Source organism: Cariama cristata, unplaced genomic scaffold (genome assembly GCF_000690535.1).
Source record: "Cariama cristata isolate BGI_N322 unplaced genomic scaffold, ASM69053v1 scaffold9930, whole genome shotgun sequence".
NCBI lineage: Eukaryota > Metazoa > Chordata > Aves > Cariamiformes > Cariamidae > Cariama > Cariama cristata.
In genome coordinates this window covers 79819-102829 of record NW_009593004.1, presented here as the reverse complement: position 1 = coordinate 102829, position 23011 = coordinate 79819, and the positions used below count along the sequence as shown (strand labels likewise).

The 23011-nt window shown below is 38.2% G+C and overlaps 1 protein-coding gene across 1 annotated transcript in view; it reads left to right on the top strand.

The window, feature by feature from the left end:
- LOC104166867 (histone-lysine N-methyltransferase 2C-like) overlaps positions 1–23011 on the top strand; it is a 120859-nt gene that overhangs the window by 46317 nt on the left and 51531 nt on the right. The window contains 9 exon segments of the mRNA XM_009706995.1: positions 1632–1748; positions 5926–6027; positions 6192–6296; positions 7455–7636; positions 8394–8558; positions 9163–9272; positions 14900–14965; positions 17029–17241; positions 20867–20995. Of these exon segments, the coding sequence (XP_009705297.1) occupies positions 1632–1748; positions 5926–6027; positions 6192–6296; positions 7455–7636; positions 8394–8558; positions 9163–9272; positions 14900–14965; positions 17029–17241; positions 20867–20995 (1189 nt within the window).

The following is a 23011-nucleotide window of genomic DNA, read 5'->3' as shown; positions in this document are numbered from 1 at the left end:
AAACATGCCAGAAGAGTGTACCTCCTAAAAAATTGATGCTTGTATGTCCTGTGTGTGCATATGTATTAACTCCATATATATGTAAGGACAACATTTTTTGTTTCCCCTTAGTACATACAAATACTTCAGCCATCAGTAGCATCCCTCCTTTCACTTCCTAAAATAGCATTGTGTTACGTGACCTTGTTGTGTAAGCATAAGTCAATTTAATTTCTCTTTCCATTAATAGGTGGATGTTAATAAAATTTTAACATTGGGATGCTTGGATTCTCCCTTTAATTATGACCATAAACTTCCGTATCTTCTTTAAACCAGGAGTTGGCATATTTGAAAAATACTGTTGGTAATATTGAGCCCATAGAGCTGCTTTCCATCCAGGGAACTCCTGTCTCCATCAGTAAAGACTATTCATGTCTGTTGGTGACACAGTCCCCAAGGAGCTTTGTGGTTCCGTCAACATGGTTTTATTGAGTAAATGTTTTATCTTGGTATTAAAAGCAGTTTCTAGCAAACATTTGGATACAGACACCGTATCTAGATGCTCTGTGGTTGGAGTTGGGTTGTATTAGGAGACGAGATTGTTTACAAATTTGAAAGGAAATAAATAATCTCATTGCTTATATCGTAGTAGGAAAAGTGCTTATTTGAGTCTACACCGTAATTATCGTCATTTATAGAGATCAGAGGCTCTGAAACATGTTGTAAAGGTGTCTGACATAGCAGCCAGAACTCAGGGACATTGTCAGTATGTTCTTTTTCTCTAGAAAATTATTAAGGAAGATTAGGGATCCTTTTTGTGTTTAGTTCATTTTGAAATAAAAAAAATAATAATCATGACATTCAAACTAATTCACTGTTAGTATCAGGTAATTATTTTTAAAAACATACATGCTTTTCCACAGTTAATTGTAGTTGAACATACTGTGCATACTCCAGAGCACACAACACTGCAACTGTACGTCTGCATCTAACATAAGGAAGGGGGGAAAAGGTGGTGTCTAAAAATAAGTGGACATTTTGTAAGAAAAACCATCCTATTATGGGAGGTGTTGATCTGAGTGTAATTGATACAATTAATATAAAATGCTCTCTCTGTATCTGCTGAATTAAGAGAATTTGGTGGAGCCAGCTCCTGCTTTGCTTTTGGAGCAGCATTGAGTCCTAATAAATTCCAGTGTTTGCTTGATTATGCATAGCATAAGAAAAGCATGTGTGATTGCAAGAAATCAAGTGTCCAGACCCTATTCAAAAGTCTCATGACTGTCTGAGCTGACTGTTTAGAAAGACAAGAAAAATGAATTGTAGGGTAGAGGATATTTATTTCAGATACTTTGCAACTGTGGAAAAAAATACATTTCCATACTTCCAGTTATTCCTGAGCAGAAAATAAACATTTCTGGTTTTGGCTGCTTTCTCACTGGTGATAAAGGTGATCATATTATGTCATGTAAGTAGTTAAAGATATTTCACAATAATTTATGCAGTGACTTAGTGACTATGGCCGCACATTCACTTGAAATCATAGAGTGTTTTTTTACTTATGTTTTTCCCTAGATGCATTGAACATGTTTGAATCACATATAACAAAAACACTTCAGGTTGCACTTAAATTGTTATCTTGTATTGAACAGGGCCGTGGATCAGGATTCCCAGGGAAACGGAGGCCGCGTGGTGCAGGTCTTTCAGGAAGAGGTGGCAGAGGTAGATCAAAACTGAAAAATGGAGTTGGGACTGTAGTCATTCCAGGGGTAAGAACATTTATTTTTAAGTTAGGTTGTAGTATGATAATGTAACATAATTGTATTCAGCTATAATTCTTGTATTAAAATACTGCATAAAACCAAAGAGCACTAAAAAGCAGAGGTATTTGATAAAGTCTGGCTATTATTAAGTGTTTGTGATGAAGAGCTGGAGCACTGTAGCTTAATGGACCTGAAGTAATTCTATGCTGCTCTTGCCACTTAAAAAGACAAGTGTTGGGAGTCTTAGAGGAGTACTTCCATTTCCTTGGGTGGAAAACATGCTGGGTAAAGGCAGCACTCACTGGAACAACAGGAAAGAGGAAAATAAGGCTTGTGCATAAGAACATAACAGCAGCTGTGGCAGATCAGACCAGAGGTTCTTCTACCCAGGGAATCAAAACTACGTGCTGGTGGAAGAGCGCAGAAACAGGAGAGGCCTAGAGAAGGAGACACTTCAACAGTTTGTGGCTTGGGGACTTGCGGAACAGGAGGTGGTGTCTTTGTCTTGGGCAGCCTCTGTTGGAGCTTTCTTTTATGAATTTGTCTATTCACTTTTAAAAGCTTCTGGAAACCATGTTAACCTTTTTTAGTTCTACAGCTTATCAGCCTGTTTCAAATTGCTGCCTGCTGGTTTTATTGCCTGCTCCTCAGTGCTCTTACAGAAGAGGCAGTGGAGAGTTGTTTTCTATTCACCTCCTCCATCCAGGCCGCTCAGTTTCTATAGATGTCTGCCATTTCTCCTCCTTCTCCTTTTCCTTGCTAGCCTAGAGAATCCCAGTATTTTGAGTTGTTCCTTATATGGAAGCTATTCGTATTTTCGATCATCCTTGTCAGTTGTTAGATCATGTTCTTTTTTTTTTTACCTTTTGGACTTTCATCTGCCTTTTTATAGCCCAGCACTCAGCTGTATGAAGTTCTTGCGCAGTTCTTCACAGTTGTCTTTCATTTTTTATTACTCTGAATATCTTAGTATTGTTGGCAAGCTTTGTCACCCTGCCCCTCGCTTGATTTTTTTCAGATTGCACACGAGTGTGTTGGAACACCACGGCCTGTTAGCAGACATCTCCTCTCAGATTTCCCCTAGTGCTGTTCTCCCACATAGAAAACTGATAGTTTTTTCTGCTCTTTATTTTATGTCTTGTGTCAATATAGGGACCATTTCTCTAATTCTGTGTCAGTTTACCTTTTTTTTTTTTTAAGGAACGTTGGTGAAGGACCTTGCCAAAAGAATTTAGTAATGAAGTAAGTTACATCAGTCAGACTTCCCTGTCGCCAGGCTTGCTGGCTCCTTCAGAGAGCCCTGATAGATCATGATTTACCATAATTAAAGCTTCTGTGGCTCTTTAATGAAATATTATATTAATGTGGCTGCAAGTTCTCTGTTGTGAACAGATGTCAGATATTCTGTAGGACGGTACACAGCTTCCCTCCAGAAACCTTTGAGAAAATGGTAGTTACATTTGCTGTCTCCCATACAGTACTGAAGTGATTCTATCAAGTCATTGCTCGCTGCAGTTGATGATTAAGCTATTTCATACTTGAAGTCCTTCTAAAACTCTAAATCTTACACAAACCTGGTCTGCTCCTCCTAAGAAGAGGGATTTTGGTAGGAAAAACTGTTGGAAATCTGAACTGCAAAAAATTCATAGGTTTTTTTCCTGCTATGGACTTGTCTTCTTTGAACATTTCTTTCAAAGTTTGATTATCAGTCAGCCATGCATGTTTTGAGAAGCATCCTGTTCGTCATGTTCAGAGAAGGTCTTATTCTTTTTTATGTCTTTATGAAGTAATTCCTCAGACTCCCTTCAGAGCTGCTTTTTTGTGTTCTTACATACGATCTATTTGAGTTTATACAGCATTGTGCCACTTTTTTCTACCTGTATAATAATTCCTTGGAATACTCTGGTATTGGTGATCTGAGAAAGGAACCAATGTCTTTGTCATTGTTCCCTTTTAAAGCTTTGGGTGGTCAAGTTTCATAAGCAAATACCTAATTTTAAACATACAGGATGAATTCCACTGAAGCTAGTCATAGGTACCTTAATGAATTGGAGGCATGCACATAATTATTTTTATGAAGTAATTCCTCAGACTCCCTTCAGAGCTGCTTTTTTGTGTTCTTACATACGATCTATTTGAGTTTATACAGCATTGTGCCACTTTTTTCTACCTGTATAATAATTCCTTGGAATACTCTGGTGTTGGTGATCTGAGAAAGGAACCAATGTCTTTGTCATTGTTCCCTTTTAAAGCTTGGGTGGTCAAGTTTCATAAGCAAATACCTAATTTTAAACATACAGGATGAATTCCACTGAAGCTAGTCATAGGTACCTTAATGAATTGGAGGCATGCACATAATTATTTTGATGCAAACAAATTCGTACTTCAAGAGAAGCTGGGTTTTATAGAACAGACTCTTAAAAATTTTTGTAAGGGAGTAGAGGATATTGAGTTAGGTAAAACGCTATAAATACAAAATGGACATCATTCTCCACAATTGCGTATAGAAATTTGATCCTTTGACTTGTCAAGTAAACAGCAGCTTCAGAGTTCTAAAGCAGAGATGTGGCTGTCTTGTGATAAGAATTGATGAAGGTAGCAATATCAAGAGACCAGCCTTTTGCCAGAGAAATGTTTCAAATGGTGATATTTTCAGCCCCTTTGCACAAACTGATTGTTACTCAGCATGGGATCCCGATGAGTGGACAGCTACACTAATTTGGAAATATCTTGGTGTGTCTTGGGAATGAGGAAGAAGGTGGCTACAGGTTAACCCAAGCTGGGTCATGGCTAGCATTAAGCAGGCATCAAGATTGCAGTGATTCAGTCCTTCAAATTCTGCTCTTTTGTATGTGTAAGTAATTCTAAGAACTTTGTGGAACATGTGGAAGTACATGCAAAGGAGAAGCTCTCCCTGAATGTATCAAGAGGTATTTCAGGTGGTTTTTTTGTTAATTAGTTAGTTACAGCTGCAGTGCTTTTAACCATATGGTAATTAAAATGCATTAACAATTTATTCCTTTTTTAGCTATTTCTCAGTGAATCCTGATTTTCAGCAACAGTGTGTTAGAAGGATTCCTGTAGCTGTTGTAACGATGTTTACATTTGTCTCTGGAGTGATGTTTGGATTTGTAAAATATTTAAATTATTATTTAAACAAAACTATCTGTGTAAGACTCAAACTGTATTTAAAATAATCCACATTTATAAAATTAGAACAGCTGGTAAGACAAAGTTGTATTTCTCTGTCATGCATTTGTTCTTTTGAGAGAACTGAGTGCTCTTACCTTCTAAACTTCCATGGCTGCTACTGGTTCAGAAAGTAAATAGTTAGGCCTGTTAATTTAAATTCATGGATAGCAGATTCTGCATAGCAAGATTTGCATGAAAATCAGAACACAGTTCAAGTCTTTTTTTCTTGTTTTTCTTCCTGAGAAGCTATATGTACATGTACACGCTGAATTAATAAAGGGCAGGCCAGAGAAACAATCTCTTGATCAAAATGAGAACGACTGTCTACAGTAAGAGCTTATGGATTGAGGTCAAAACAGCTGTTTCAAGTTTAATGCAAGTTTTTGCGGTCAAGATAGATAAGCCTCATAAAGAACCTGCTTACCAAGAGTGGCTTAACTCTTGTAACTTTAGAACTCTTGCTTATTCCTCTAGCGTACTTGGAACATTAGCTAAACCACATTTTAGGCAATATGGGACAGATTACATTTCTGCAATTGCTCTTTGAATTAAAACTCAAAAGTATGTCACTGCAGTTAACTTGTCGATGAGAAATTCAGTGTTTTTATGCTGAGAACAGAGCAGACTGGTCACAGTGTGACAATTTCTGCTTAGTGATTTATTTTTTTTTCCTTAGACTACATTTTCCTTCCATTTCCATTTTAAAGTGCAATTAGATAATATGTAAAGGTGAGCAAAGGAGAGGAAGGGAATGTGTCAGTAAAACAAATAGTGATGATGCTTGTACTGACGTGAAAATGTGAATTAATACAGTAATTGCTGATGAAGGAAGCTTTTTATGAAAGTTTGTACTGTATGAGTAAATATTTGTAAAGCTTGTATTCTCTGGTACTATTTGAAAATTAACATATTTAGAGAATAAGTTTCATCTTGTCTCATGTCTTAGAAAATGCCGTGTGCTTGCTGTTTATGATTTGTGGTTTTTTAATAGGTCACAACTATGGACATTGCATCTAACAAAGATGAGGAAGAAAACTCGATGCATAATACAGTTGTCCTCTTCTCTAATAGTGACAAGTTCACTCTCCATCAGGTTAGGGTAATAGTTACTGTATTTTCATTTTGTTTCTCTGCTTTTAATTAGAAAACAGTAAATGAATGTTCTTGTTAGGAGTTAAATTTGGATTTTACAGTTATGTGTTTTCAGAATTTAGTGCCTGGCATGTGTTGATAATCTGCTCTTCTTAATCATTTCAGGATATGTGCGTAGTTTGTGGGAGTTTTGGCCAAGGTGCTGAGGGCAGGTTACTTGCCTGTTCTCAGTGTGGTCAGTGTTACCATCCATACTGTGTCAGTATTAAGGTGAGTGCTTTTGTTAGAGAAAAAAATTACTTAACTACACTGTTTTCATATTGTGAGTTAATAGCACTATGCTGCCTTTGGTTTTGTGGTAATTAAGAGAGTCATTAACTTGTTAGATATTCATCAGCTAATGTGACCATTATTTGTATGCGACTTGTGAAAGACTTTAATTAAATGTCATTTTACAGTATGTATTGCCTCAAGAGAGATTAACCTTTTTGTAATTTTGCAACTATAAATAGCACTGATTATCCAGCAGTTGGTTAAAATAACAGTTTGAGATATAAGCTTAAAACCTAAATACAGGCAGAATTAAAAACAAAGAAAAAAATTATACTGCATCTTCATTTACTAAGGGCATAAGGTTTAGTTGATTCAATTTGTCTGTTGGCTGTCAGAATTGACAGCAGTTGGAGTGGTTAATTAATACATTTTACATTCATTAGTCTAGGAGAGAATGTGTGAAAATTAAATTTGAATGGTATGAGATGACTTAGCAAGCACATAATAAGCTATTTACTGCAATATATACACTATACACTATTATATAATTACATCTGTGTAAAAGTGGGATTTTTTTTTTAAACATGTCACAAAACTTTATTTAAATGTACTTTACAAAATGCCACGTGTATTTCATGCAACTATAATTTGGCTTTGTGTTTATATACTACTTTTACCTTATATATTAATTACAATAAATTAGTTGTTTGCTTCAGATAACCAGTGCTGGAGTTTTAGTTATCACAGATAATTCAGGAAAGATGCAGGATTTGTAGTGACCTGAATCCTGGCTTTACTACATAGCTGAAAAAAAGCAGCCATGCCCTCTCCCTCATCCCTGCAGGACCAGCTACTCCTGTAAGGAGTACGCTGTCCTACATGTAGATCTGGTGCAGTATATATTCTCCAGTATGCTAATTTATCCGAAGAAATTATATTCTGGAACAGTATCAGATGTCAGTAATTACAGTTTCTTTCTGTTTAATCCATTCCCATTTACTGAACCTTCAGAAAGTCTAATTGATAAACAGCTACTTGTGGTGTGGATAGCGTGCACAGAAGAACATCCTGTGCTCCCCTAGCCAGACCTCAATTTGTACAATGATCACACTTCATAGAGCAGCGTTCAAATAATTTTCACCTTGCCATTTGCAGATTACTAAAGTGGTGCTTAGCAAAGGTTGGAGGTGCCTGGAGTGCACAGTGTGTGAAGCCTGTGGGAAAGCGACAGATCCAGGAAGACTGCTTCTCTGCGATGACTGCGACATCAGCTATCACACATACTGCTTAGATCCACCCCTGCAGACAGTTCCAAAGGGAGGCTGGAAGTGCAAATGGTGTGTTTGGTTCTGGGGTCAGAAATGTTGACTGCTGGCCTCTTGTGTTTCTTTTTGTCATTTTGTATTTGCGGTGTCAATTGAATTGTAATAATGTTTTAATTGTATTTAAGTCAGGTGTATTAAACAAAGCAAACAAAATGCTTTTGAATTGTTTCATTCAGTTATCAATTTAATAGGGAAGCTGTTATCTCCTCTGAATACTGTTTCTTCATGCCAAAGACCCCATAAGTAGAGGTGGTCAAAATCTTTCTTTTGAAACTCTTAGCCAAAAAAAAAAATAATCCAATTTATGTTCATCGGAACGCTCATTCCAGTTTCAGTTGGAAAAATTGTTCTCAGAATAAAACCTTCTGAAAACCATTTGTTCTACTTGGGTGAAACACAAACAGACTAGACCTCTCACATGGTTGAGTCTCCATATCTCAAAGCGAATGGCAACTGGAAGCAGGAACTCCTTTGACCTGTTGAACTGTTACAAACAGCCATCTGCCTGTTTTTGCAGATTAAAGGGAATTCTTACTTAGGAACTTCCTTTAAAAGGTATAAAAAATGTTGGTAATGTTCAAAATCTGAATAATACCATTTACATTCAACTAAAATATTGTTAGACCTGAAGTGAATCACCACCACCAGCCCCCCATGGTTAGTGATCTAAAACTTAATTAATGACCCAGTTCTAATTAGGAGGGTTTTAAAGCCACAAAATAATCTTCCTGTGAACTGAAAGTAATAGATCATTTTGTCTGTTCTGCAGGTGTGTTTGGTGCAGACACTGTGGAGCAACTTCTCCAGGTTTAAGATGTGAATGGCAAAATAATTACACGCAGTGTGCTCCCTGCGCAAGTTTGTCTACCTGCCCAATCTGCTATCGCACTTACAGGGATGAAGAGCTTATAATTCAGTGTAGACAATGTGATCGGTAAGGATTTCTAATATTTTACAGGTTTTCCCTGTTTAAGGATTATTTTAATTTTTTTACCCTAACGTAAAAGTTTAAAGATGAAGGGAATGGTCTTGTGGTAAAAAGGACTGGATTGAGTCTCAGAAGTCTCTTACTAGTTCATTCCTAGTTGTACCACAGACTTAACTATACGACTCTGGGCAAATTAATTCATCACTCTGTGCCTCATTTTCCCGCTCTGTAAAAGTAACACTAATTTACCTTGCAAGACTATTGTTGTGAGGCTAATCTAGATTACATTTTATCAAGTAAGTAATTAAAGTGATTGCAATATAGGGAGAAAATTATAATACTAAGACATACTTGCTTCCGGGACATTGTTTTATAGAGAGTTCCTTCCTGTGAGGGGAAATAGGTAATCTAATATTGTATATGCAGTATTTAACACACACCACTGCAGGTGAATGCTATGTACAGAAAACCTGATTCATCATTTCTCTCTAAAAGAATTTAAACTAAACAAATATTTCACATTTGCTTGGACCATATACTGATATTTGGGTCTCCTAAAACACCACATATTTCCTTTAAATTGTATTTTTTTCCCCCACTTAATTTCTAGATGGATGCATGCAATCTGTCAGAACTTAAACACAGAGGAGGAAGTGGAAAACATAGCTGATATGGGTTTTGACTGTACCATTTGTAGGCCATACATACCACCAACAAACGGTAAGAAGCCAATTGAAACCAATGACAGGATCGCACACTGCAATAAATAGGTTTGGGAATGTGTTACGGTTCTTTTCTCTGGTGGAGATTTGACTCATGGTAGAAGCAAGATTTTGTCATGTTTATTTTAAGGGCCCTTTTGGAAGTGTCCTCAGCTCTTTCACACCCTCTAGTGATCGGCTGCAAGGCCAAAAAAAACCTGGCAGGGGGAATTCTGGGTAGATTTATTGAAGATAATTTATGTAAATGACTAAAAGCATTTGGTATGGAAAGGGTAAAATGTATCTCAGTTTGTCAAGTAGAAGGAAGAAAGCCCAGTTCTCTAAAGCTATTAACTGCAGAAGAATCTGAAAATCAATTCTAAGCAGAAGACCTTTCTGTATTTTGATACTTGGAGGCTGTCTGAAGCAGCGCTAGCTGTAACAACAGTCCGTATAAGCATTTTTCCCCTCCTCCCTCACGTTTTATTAATGCCACTCCCTCAGCTCTCCCAGTATTTAAGACCAGTGCTTTCCTCCCTAGCTGCAGTCTTTAAAAGAATTTGCCATACTTTCCAGCTTGGTAGTTGCCACTTTCGTGTTTGTTAAAATACATAGCTCTTTCTGATGAACTTCGTTTTTGTCCATATGTGTTATCAGTGAATATACATACCAACTTCCTCGTTAGTCTGTATTACAGTTCTATAGCAGTGGTACTTCAGGAGCTGAAGGTAGCACAGTTTTTCTCTTTAAGCACAGCTACAGCATCTGATTCTGTGGGATGGTACTGGTTAATGTTACTGTGAGTGGCCTGTCAGCAATTAGATTGGCCTATTACGTGATTTATGGTCTTGCTACAAGGGTGGTATCCCAGGTCTGTTTTCTCTGCATGTCAGCTCACAGGAGTTTCTACTTCAGACTGCTGCTTTAACAGAGCAGTGACACCTCTACCCCTTTTTAGCATAACAGCACGTTCAAGTGTTCACGTTGACCCTTTATTGGGGGTATCGTGAGAGTATGGTAGGAGGAATGTACATCTACTAAGCAGATGGTGGATACGGGGGTATCGTGAGAGTATGGTAGGAGGAACATACATCTACTAAGCAGATGGTGGATAGAAATATTTCTTGAAACAAGATGTCAGTAAGATTGGCTTTCCTGATCAAGATTGAAGATACCATGAGGCATGTGTTCAATAGGTCCGCCAAGAAAAGTTCAGTAGAGCATCTAATGTCCCTTTATACTGGCGTGTCCTCATTACAGCGTGGCAGTAATGGTAACTTGCTGACGTGACCTTGGAGGTTTATGTACTCCCTTGTCAACTACACATGGTTGTGGAACACTTCCAAGTATCCCACTTTTGTCACTATTAGAAGAATGACTTAGGCTTATGTATTTCTACAAGTCACTTCATTTTTGAGATCTGCTTTCACAAATGCAGAAAGAAAGAGGTTTTGTAAGTGGGGAAAAACAGGAAACTTGCAGATATAACACAGATTTTTGTTCATTTTGATAATAAGCTTTGGGCGCTTAAAACAAAAAGGTCCAAGCAAGAAATACTGTCTCTCCCTTTCTCTTTCGAGCTGGCAGAGCTACCTCTTAGAGATAATTAAAGCCCATAATACGTGAGACGGAACAACTTCACGAGATGGTATCAGAGCTATTTCAATTCCAGGCATAAGCTGGCCCCTGAGTTAGTCCTTCCTGCACACCTTCATGAAGTTGAGTTGCTTAGGTTTGTCTTCCGAGGAATAGGAACCAGTCCCGCAAGAACTGTTAGGGCGTTCCCAAGCTTTCTTTGCAGATTTTTTTCACCTTTTTTTATAAGACAAGTTTCTCTGTTTATGCTTTCATGTTTTGACTCAGTATATATAATCCTCTTTAACACGTGTACATTTGCACAGTTGCATGTCGTTTGATGCATGTTCATAGAAATGCTTGCATGTACTTTTATATGAAATATTTCAGTCTTCCGTTAATTCTTCTACAACTCCTTTGAAAGTTTTCTATAATTTTTTGTTTCAAAGCGGGAACAGTTAGCATTTGATAAACTTAGAGAAACAAATGTTAGTTAACAGTAGAAAGCTTCTTAAAATGTACCATATTGTGGGATTCTTATTGGGATGGTTCTTGCTCTTTCCATTTGATGTATCACAGATGTGTTGCAAGTATTATAACAAGCTTTTTAACTACTTGCTAGAAGAACCCCTCAGCCTAGTAAATTACCAATACTTTGCAGGTTTACTCTTGGTAGAGTAAATGCTTCTAGCATGTGGCTATTGAGAAATAGCTTCCATTTTTCTTGCTTCAGAAAATGGAAACTTGAAATTTATAAGAGCTCTTCCCTATTTCATCTTATCATATCTGATAGTCTTACAAAGTCATCTTCCTCAGGAAACAGAAATAAAAGATAAATAGGTTTTTTTCTTCTTGAACATACATAAATATCAAAAGCCAGAATGTAGTAAGATTTGCTCCAAAGTCATATACCATAAACCTTCATTACTAGGTTCTTTTGAAATAATCATCTCTGAGCAGTGTTTCATCAGGTTCCTTTCAGTATGGTCTCAAGTTGCAACATACATCTCCCAGCATATTGCTGTATCTTGCAGAAATTTTTTTCTAGTTTAGATAGTTTGAATATTATCATGACTGGGTACTAGCAGCTGCTCTAGGTGGCAGCAGCTTTTCCTCTGTGTTGTAATTCCTACACATTCAGGAGAGGTGTGTGCGTCTCTCATCTACATTAACTCCTAGACCAGCAATTCTCAACCATCTACCCATCACTCCTGCCTTTCTGTCATTTGCTCTTGTATGTTGTATGCCCTGTCTGCAAATGTCATCCCTTCCTTAGTTACTCCCATCCTCTCTCCATCCACATACTCCAGTTTCCAGCTCACTTAGTGCTGTTTTTCTTTCTCTGCGGGAGGCAGAGGGACCAGCTCTGCCTGGTTTTCTTTAGCTACTTAGAACTCATCTGGTAACAGTTTCTGGTAGCTGCCCGTGCTGCATGTGTTCCTCCTGTGGCTCAAGTAAGCATGCCCACAGAAGCAGTGAGGAGTTGGTATCACTTGCTAACACAGAGATGCTCGATACTGACAGTGATAATGTATATTATGGTTGGGAGCCTCTGTTGTACAATTGTCATGAAACTGAATAAAATTTTTCTTCATTCTGAAATTTAATTCAATGTACTTTACAAATACAGGATACAAAAGCAACATAAAGCTATATGTTAAAAAATTACATTTTGAACTTTTTGTTATTTGGCATATTTATTATGTCGACTCTCATGTTCTTGTAAATTACTGTATTTACAAAGAAATTCCTGTATCCTGCACACAGTTGTGCAGGCATCCAATAGTGCTTTGTTACTGTTGTGTTTCTACATCTATCATTTCACTCTGTCTCCTATGCTGATTTCACTTCTTCCTAGAATTGTTCTTTTCTGTTACAGCCTTACAGATGGCATCCCTCTTTCTTTTTGAAACTCTGATTCTTCTCATTGTATTGTATTCTGTGGAATTACTTGTTTTCAACTGAAGCTACTAAATGCTGTACAATATTTAGCATGTTTAAACCCTTTTGCAAAGAAGCATAATAATTTTGGTTAAACTTTAGCCAAGTGACTCAGAAAGCAATGTCCTTTTTTTGTTCAGTTTTTCATTTTTTTTTCCCCTTGAATAGTCTTTCTCTAACCGTACTCTGTTTCTCTGTTATCCATTTTATTGATTTCAATCCTTAATCTGCACTCTAATTAGCTCCTTTTCTCGAAGTCTGTTTGATACTGTCTTCAAACACTGTTTGTGCAGCTTTTGTGAGATTGTCTCTGAAGGCCTTACCTCTGTCACTCTCAGCTTGTTTATTTGACTATTTCAACTCTATTCAGTCTCCAAAGCTGAAATTGTTCACAATCAGACCTGGAACAGAAGAATGCTCCCTGTTGTTCAGCTTTTAAATAAGGATTTCAAATTCCCATTCACAGCTGTCTTTCTGGATTTTTTGTTTACCTTAGATTCCAATTCAATAATTGCTATCTCTGTCTTAAAACGTGTTGTAAATTGTAACCAATTAAATGAACAGATGACATCTTATTCCACTTTGAGTATGTCCTACAGTCTGCCTTTTTTCTGCTGTTTCAATTCAGTGCTTTTGAGTATCTTCCATCCTGGAGCTTGTCCTGTATTTTTTTGTTTCCGTCCAGTTCATTGACTCTTTGAAAATCTCATGTTCAATTTATTTTCTTCCTTGTCTTTTCCTTCCACTCCTGTGTATCAGTTTTTCAGTAATTCTCATAGGCTGCTTTCATTTACTGATTGCATGGAGTGTTGGTTTTCTGCAGGTTATACCATATACTTTAGTTACGCCTTACATAACACTTTTAAAGGAGTATAGTTTTTGAAGACAGACTTTCACTTTCCTTGAATTTTTTTATATGCATAGAAAGCATCCTCTAGATTTCATATTCATTATTGTATTTAGCAGAGAATTTTAAGTGCTACTTGGAAGCTCTTGTGCTTTTCCTGGTCTTGCCTCCGATTCCCATGTTGTATGTGAGATGGTCTGACGTGTCTGAAAAACACTGAACCTCCCACAGGTGCTTTGGCTCAGTGATCTTACCTTGTGTGGCAGATGCAAAGTAGATACTCCAGATGTTTGTCTGAGTCTTAAATTCAGCGTGGATAGGATTTCTAGGCAAAAAGAGAAGAAAGTGTAGATAAACTTGCCTTACATGGTAATGCTAACCACGCCAAACTAACAGGTTTTCTGATTCTAGTTCTCAGTGTTGGCCAGATAGAAGCTTCTAATTTTCACTTTACTTACTCTGTCTGCATAATCTCCGTAAAGTCACTACTAATGTTAAAAGTCTAGTCTGCGCATCACAGGATAGTGAAGCATGATTACAGTTATTGTAATTAAGGCAGATGGGAAGAGCATTACCCACAACAACAGTAGCCTAGTGTTGTAGAACATTTTGATCGTTATTTGTTCAGTCGCGCTGTTCCAGTGGTTCCCTGAAGCGCACAAGCTGTAGTTTCTAAACTGAGTTTCTGCTGTTCCAATTATCGGTATTCTTTCCTTGAATAAGAATTACTCTATCTAACTTCAACAAGTCACATATCATCTGTTCTCAAATATATCATCCTTCTCATACGTGTTGTCTAAGAGACCTGACAGCATAGGCACAGCTAGAATCTTGTGTGCCAAGCTGTCAGAGTGTGCCTGCCCCTCTTTGGGCAAATATGGCAACGGTCAATACCCAAGTCACATAGCCTTCCCATTTTTCACGCTTAGGTCAGCAAAACCTGGACATCATGACTAGTGTAGAAGTTACTTTCCAGTAGATCCAGTGTATTCATTTGCCCTTGGTCCAGTAGAAGGAGATCATTTACCATCGAGTTCAGTGCCATTCAAATGCCATTCTTGGCTCTAGGAAGTTGGAGAACTTCAGTTTGTATCAGGCTTGTTTTGTAGTCACATCTTCTGTGACGCTGGAAAGCACTTTATTTCAAAGGTGCTAGTGAACGTTGCCAGCAGTATAAATTAGGGAGTTTAATGGAACTGTTTGAAGGAAAACTAATTGAGAGTTTCAGTTTAAATCAAGTCACCATTTTTAAAAGTTGAAATGATTTTCCTTATATTTTTCAGTGCCTTCTTTGGACTGTTGTGATTCATCAGTTGGAGCTCAGATAATTTCAAAATCAAAAGAACTAGGTAAAGAATGTAAATGCTTAATTTTTGACCATTTAGCGTATTTTAAGGGTATTTTTTTACATGAGACAAGAATTCCTTTTTCTATGATTTTATAACACACAGCATTAACTATCCTTCAGTTACTGCAGCATGCTCTTCATTTTTTTTCCTCATTCTCTCTTCTTTCTTCTCTTTTGCCTGCCATACCTGCACTATAATCATTACTTTAAATTACACTTTGATCCTGCAGACTTAGTTGCTTGCCTTAATATGGTGATAACACAGTGGGGCTGAGTCAAGCATGTACAGAAATGTTTACAGGTTTGAGCTGCAGGAGGACACAACTTTTCTGTATTTATCTGGTTTGTGCTAGGAATTTATACTCTTCACAAACCTACTCACAAGTTACTTTTTATAGTGATAGTACCTAACAGGTTCCGTCATGTTAGGACAGCTTCCATCGTGTCAGAATTTTTTTCCATTTGATACCACTCAAATGTAGTTCTGAGAGAAGGTTCTCCCCTCAAATCTTCAATCTGAAGAAAAGTATGTGATTTTTTTTTCTAAAGCAAACGCTTTTTTTTAGTTCAACATGAAAACGGTCATCTGGGAAGAATTGTGTTCAGAACCAGCTGTGTTTTGAGGTGTGAGATGTTACATAAGAAAATATTTTTGGTTAAAGGGAGCAAATATTATGATGTCCTGGTTTTGGCTGGGATAGAGATAATTTTCTGCTTAGTAGCTGGTACAGTGTGTTTTGGATTTAGCATGAGAATAATGTTGATAACACACTGATGTTTTAGTTGTTGCGAAGTTGGGCTTATCCTAAGATAAGAATTCTTCGGTTTCCCATGCTCTGCCAGCAAGCAGGTGTACAAGAAGCTGGGAGGGAAGACAGCCAGAATAGCTGACCCAAACTAGGCAAAGGGATATTCCATGCCATAGAACGTCATGCTCAGTATATAAACTGGGGGGTGTTGGCTGGGAGGGGCCGATCACTGCTCGGGCATCGGTCAGTGGGTAATGAGCAATTGCATTGTACATCACTTGTCTTTTCTTAGGTGTTTGTTGTTTTTTTGTTGTTGTTATATTCATTTTCATTACTATTATTATTACTACTATATTTTTTATTATTAGTAGTATTATATTTCATTTTACTTTAGTTATTAAACTGTTCTTATGTCAACCCATGAGTTTTACTTTTTTTTTGATTCTCCTCCGCATCCCACTGGGAGAGGGGAGGAGTGAGCGAGCAGCTGCGTGGTGCTTAGTCACTGGCTGGGGTTAAACCACAGCAGATGTTTATATGTTTTCAAAAACTGTCTTATCAAAACATTATTTATTTGCTCCAAAGGGCAGAAGCATCATTGCAGCCTCTTCATTATTTGGTAATTCCCTGAAACATCCCAAACCTGCGCTTGCAGGGCCCTCGCAGAGGTGACAGTGCCTTTCTATGTGGTGAATTAAGGAATGGTAGAGTTTATCAGTAGACTCAATTGACGTGTAACAGTTTGAGGAGGAAGCAGTCTTACGGATCTTGGGAGACTTCAGTTCCACCCACAATTTCCAACTTGGTCTTGAGCAGCTCACTTGTTATAACTTGGTTTTTGTCTGCCTATAAAATAGAGCTAATAACTTGCCTGAGTTACCAAGAGTTCTGGGAGGCATAAAGTCATTAATGAGATGAAGGTACAGTGCTGAGGGCTGAACAAGGGCCTTGGCCAATAAGCAACAGGGACCTAAAGTAAGACTTGCACAGTATTCTGTGAGTACAGAAATACCCTGCAAAGCACCAGTTTCCATAGTCAAATCATTCTCTCTAATGAGTCCTTGACGTAAGTTTTTTTTTGTAGCAATATAATGGATTGTTGCTGGATTTGACATCAGACTCTAAATTATAAAACTGTAACTGTAATGTGTAAGACAGTATCAGATATCTCTGTTTTATTTATACCAGTTTCCTCACTCATGAATCAGCTCCATACATGTGGATTATTAACTCTTAGAAGTGCTATTCCTAAAAATCTAAGACTTCTAAATTAAAGAGTTTTATATTGCTGTTATGATTCATTTAACTTTTATAGACCCACCGAAGACATATACCCAGGATGGAGTCTGCTTGACAGAATCCGGCATGTCTCAGTTACAGAGCCTAACTGTTACAGTACCGAGAAGAAAACGGACGAAACCAAAGCTTAAACTGAAGATTATAAATCAGAACAGTGTGGCTGTACTTCAGACACCCCCAGATGTCCAGTCAGAACACTCGAGAGATGGAGAGATGGATGACAGTAGAGGTAGCAGGCTACTTTTAGCATGTCTTGTGTCTTGGAGTCTTGCAGTACATGTGTATATTGCAAATATCCCTGGGAGTTTTTATTGTACTGATACTCGTATGTTCTGTACAGAATGCTTTATGGAAGTTACTTGAACAATAGTTATGGCTCATTGTTGTCCATTTCAGGGATTTTTCTTGTCCTGTTTGTGGGTCATCCATCCTATAGGAAACTCACCTTTCTAAGGCTGGCAACACTGGAAATATGAGTTGGCTTTTTGTCTAATCCTTGGGTTACCTGTGGGAAATGTTGTGCACTCACTGAGTAAAAGTGTATTTTGAGGCTCTCAAGTTTAGTGCAAATGCTGTTTGAAAGTGGGAACGTTGGCTCAGCAAAGCAACATCTAGGCCAGTGTAAAGCTGGTATTTAAAACAAAGGGGAAAGTGGAGTAAAAAGCTCTTTGCTGAGAGTATTTCTTTTTTTCTGAAAGAAGTCAGGTGGGCTGACCTGAGAGTCTGAGGAAAAAAAAGCAATTTCCTTGTATTTCTGTAGACGAAATGAACATTTTGTTTGTCAGCATCTCCAAAGTAGAATTTAAGACAGAATTGGAGTTTGAAAGTCAGTTCTGGGTGTTGCTCTATTTCAAGTAGATGATGCTGTATGTAGAGACCTACCAAAGGATTTCAGGTTCCAGGATGGGATATCCATGTAGCATGGAGGGAATGGGAAAATTTAACAGTTATTTTGTGGCCTCCAAGGCTGATGAGAGATGAAGGGATCTGGACTAGTGCTTGCCTACCCAAACATGTCCCTGTGCATGGGGATAACATTTCAGTCAATGGTAGAAGCCCTTGGGAGAGGTCCTTCCATCACAAGTCTAGGCATGGAGCGAAGTTCCACGCATCCCAGGGCCGCCAGTACTTGTCTCACCTGCTTCCCCCGCAGCTGAGCAAGCGCAGCAGCCCCAGCCAGAGGGGACCAAAGGTGGGAGATGAGAGTGGGAAAAGCACGTAGGAGCAGCCCGCCCCACTCTTCAAATCCCTGCTCTTCAACAGTAGAAACGGCAACCAGCCTGGTCCAATACCATTTTCCTGTCCTCTTTGCCACCATCTGGCTGTAAGTCCTAGTAAGTGTGTTGGTAGAATAGGTGTTAATCCATGGCCTGGGGAAAGGCTTACTTAAATGGCAGGTGTGAAAGTCACTGCATTAGTCATGCAGGTGTCTGTTAGGAGAGGAACATAGCCACCCCAGCTCACCACCATCTAAAGTGCTTTCTGTTTATGCAACATTGCCTGGTTGTTAATCAGATTAAATGTCCTAAGAAGCTTTTTTTAGATACAGAGAGTGTACTTGAGGTAACTGGGTGGTTTTACCATCAGTGCAGTTTCAGTGTTAACTTGTTGATATAAGTATTACTCCCATTGTTTGATTAGCACATTCTTACCATCTGCTGTTGACTAGAAGTGTATTTTTTTTGTAATAGCTTCCCTTGATTTGTTTATAACCTTTAAAACAGTTAACTAGGTTTTCTTTCATTTCCTTCAGTATTTGCAGGGTTTGGTACATTATCCTAGCGTTACACTGACTCTTAAATTTCATCTCATACTTTCATATAGTCCATCAGGTGGGTTGTTGAAAGCAAAAAAGGTTTTGCTTTTGGTTTGAAGGCATCAAGATAGAGAGTTAACCACTTCCTTTGTTGTTCTTTTTCAGTGGTTAGTCATCTTTACTTTTACAAATGTGTGCCTGTTTTTGATATAACTTTGTCTAACTTCATTATCTCGTGTTGACTTTTATAGGTATCCCTTTTCAACTAGATAACAAGATACATAAATGTAATAACAGAGTATGAAAGGGAGAGTTAAAGCTTCCACAGACTTTTAATTTCAGTTTTGGTCACCTTTCATTGCCTTTTTGAGAGTTAGAGCACATTCATATATGTGATGGTAATGGCACAACGTGTACGAGCTTCCACAGACTTTTAATTTCAGTTTTGATCACCTTTCATTGCCTTTTTTGAGAGTTAGAGCGCATTCATGTATGTGATGGTAATGGCACAACGTGTACATGGTAGATTGGCTGGATTTCCTGGGAGATCTACATGTACTCTGTAGAGTGGATCGGTGCCCGTTCTCTGAACGTCTGAAATTTTTGTATGAGCATCAGGACGAACGAAACTCTGCCATGGCTTTGATTGGAGTAACATAGTGTAGTAATTCCAGGAAAACAGGAATAACCTTTACTTCCAGTCTAAAGTTCCAGGTGGAAAAAAGAGGCTGTATCTGAGAGAACTGAGCTTGTGATAATTTTGTTACCATGTCATCTGTAGGCTTTCATCAGGGTCGGCATTTTATCAGGCGTTCCACATTAAAGTTCAGTTGAAAGTTCAACTTGCTTTCGGAGCTTCAGCTTTGGTATGCTTAATGTGGCTTTTCTGCTACTATGTGTAGAGCTATGCTTTGTAAGTAAATGGGAAGGACCACTGTCGGGTTCAGCATTCGGCATACTGCTTTGTGTAGGAGGACACGTTAGCACTCAAGGAGGTTTCTGTTCTGCCAGAAGTGGACACATTGCCAAGAGAGCTCACCCATGCTCTTAAGAGGAGGAGGGAATTGGCTGTGGTGGTCAGTGGGACTGCCTTTGCCAAGCCACCACCTTTGTTGGTAGAGGTCAGAAACGTCTTCATTGATGGGAAAGTCTGGTTCGTGACCCAGCCTGTGGAAGGGCAAGGGTTGTAGTTCTACCGCAGCAGAAGTGGTATGAAAGAGTCCAGCTCTGTCTGTTACGACAGTATTTCTTCATCTTACAGCTATGTGGTTTTAGACCATGTAGAATTATACACATAAATGCAAAGCACAGAATCAGAATTCCAATATCTTTTCAGGGGCAAGAGTATATTTAATGTTTCAAAAGCTTTACAATAAAATCAAGATGTAAGGTCATGATTGTATTGACATTTTGGGGATATAAGAAACGGAATGAACTCCTCTGTTCAACACCAAAGGTTTTTTAATGCCATCATACTTTACATGTGTTTCTACCTTGCTTTCCCACAGAATATAAACTCTAATTACAGTCTTCATCTTCAAGGCTGAGTAATTCCTTTGGGCTGAATTTTCTATTATATAAGTCAAATTCCTCTTCATAGATAAGTCTGCTTTCAGTCAGTCACACAGCTTCAAGTCAAGAACCTTCTAACCTAAGAGTCATTAAACATTACCTTCCAAGTGCAGGCTGCAGTTTTTCAGTCTGTCTTCTCAATAAAAATAAGTATATTGCATGGTAAATTGTATCCATATTTCTTGATATCTGGCTAGAAATTGCTCAGACACTTAGAAAATTCAATAGTACAGGCTTCTGAAAGGGGGACCAAAAAATTTCTCAGATTTGCATATAGAAACTGTAGCATTAATTCTGTGGTTTTGTGTAGACATCATCTCGCAGGAAATATATGTATATACTGAGTCTTTGTATATAAGTGGAGTGGGTTTCCAGAAAGTGTTTAGAGAGTATGAGTATCTATCACCCTTTTGAAAAAATCTGTCATTCTCAATCAGTTTCTCAGAAATCAGTCAGATGTAGAAATTTTGGAAAAATGCCTTCTTTCCCTTTTGTAGCTAAAGTTACCATTGCTTCTTTTCTATAGAAGGTGATCTTATGGATTGTGATGGAAAATCAGATTCCAGCCCAGAACGGGAAGCTGTGGATGATGATACCAAAGTACCAGAAGGAGCTGATGGGATTAAAAAAAGGAAGCGAAAACCATATAGACCTGGTAGGATACAATAATTTATATGATTGTGTGTCCCTTGTTTCTTTTAACATTTTTTTCTTGTATAATTAAAAAAAATGATTAGAAAACAGTATGGAAATCTGAAGTATTCTACTGCTAATTGTTGATTTTAGTTTTTTTTTTTTTCCCTTGCTCTGTTTAAAATAATTTTTAGTCCCTTTACCGAAATACATTTCCAAAGGTTGCTACTCAGCAGTCCACCTGTTCTTAGTATGCTGTCAATTACTGGTTAGTAGTTCAGGTCGATACCTTGTATTCTTAACTTGATAGGAAAATGTACTGTATTCATGTAATTGATGAAGGCTAGTTTGTGTGTGTGTGTATGTGTGTGTGTGTATATATATATGGCGATATCTGAATTTCAGAGAACTTTTTGCAGGTATCTTATTTTCTGAAATACTTGATAAGAGTAATTCACTAAATATTTGCAGATTACTTCTGGCAGTGAATTTTAATGAATTCAGTTATTGGATGAATTCATTTATTTTAATTTATTAGTGCAGTCAGCTCTTAATTATCTTGACTGTGGATTAACTGTGTCCTGGGTGCAGAAACACTTGAGCTGTCTCCAGGCAGAAAAAGCTAGAGGTACCTAAGTGACTCCGTAGGAAGTAGTTCTGATTCATTAGGGCTGAAGCTGAACCCAAGATAATAAGCTCTGCTGAGACACTGCCTGGCTTTTTGAAGAGCCCCTGTATCACACGCCTTGGTATGTCTCAGAATCTGTGTTAACATGGTTCGTTCTGTGTTTCATTATGCGGCCTACCACTACTGTGGATAAGAAGTTGACTGTAGTCTTTGCAGTCACAAATACTGTTTTTGCCAGTCACACCCATCCTGCTTGCTGTAGCGGGCCATATCCTCTGATTATGAAGATAGTAGGGGAGGAGAACAGGGGCAGTGAAACAATTGCGGAGGTGAAGGCAAGTAATACAGTGAAGGAAGGAAAGGAACCAGGAGTTATGACATGGTCCAGTTTCTCTTCCTTGTCTCTCAGTAGCTGAACAGATCTCTACCACCTTTTATGCTCCCCATGCCATTTCCTACACTGCTGTGTAAGAACCCTGTCTCAGCAGGTCATATCCATGCATATATTGCCTTCCATCATGAGCCTACCCTGGCGAGATGGTGGTACAAACCCACATCCCTTTACAGAGGTTTCCTTTTTCTCTACAAGTAATGTAACTCAACAAGCCACTTACTTCTACTGCTGGGTCCTCAAAGAGGAGAGAGTTTCATTTGCTGGGAGGGGTTTTGGGTCATGAGTTGAAGCAACCATCTATTAGTTTTCTGCAGCCAATAATTTCCCTGAAAAATGAAACAAGCCTGAATCTGATGCATGTACAGTATCACAGAATTGATTTGGTTGGAAGAGACCTCTGGGATCATCGAACCTGACCTTTGCCCCAACACCAACCACCATGTCAACTAGACCATGGCACTAAGTGCCACATCCAGTCTTTTCTTAAACACCTCCAGGGATGGTGACTCCACCACCTCCCTGGGCAGCCCATTCCAATGCCTAAAACATACATACCTACATACACACCAGCTGTAAAGGATCAGGAGCACTGCAGTCAATCTCTAGTGAAGGATTCTGGAATTTCAGACAGTATGATATGATGTTGATTAATTATCTTTTTATTATGTGGTATGTCCTTCTCTATTACTGTCATTTGGAGCAGTGGGCTCTCTAGAGAAATTTGTAGAGGTTTTTTTATGGTCCTTTAAGGTTCTTTAGTAGGTTTCATTCAGTTAGTCTGACTTCTAGTTCTAGCAATTCATCAGCTTGCCAAGGGAGGGGAAAAGTGATATCTGAAAGTTGCCAGGTTTGGTGATTTGAACTTCCTGTGGATGTTGTACAGTCCTAAAATTCTAATCCTTTTTTATAATTACATATATACCCACCAAGACATTAAAATTCGGAAATATTTTGTAAAACTGAATGAAAACTTCGTAGGTATCTCAGATTCATTCTTAGTCCTCTACAGGTGGCAG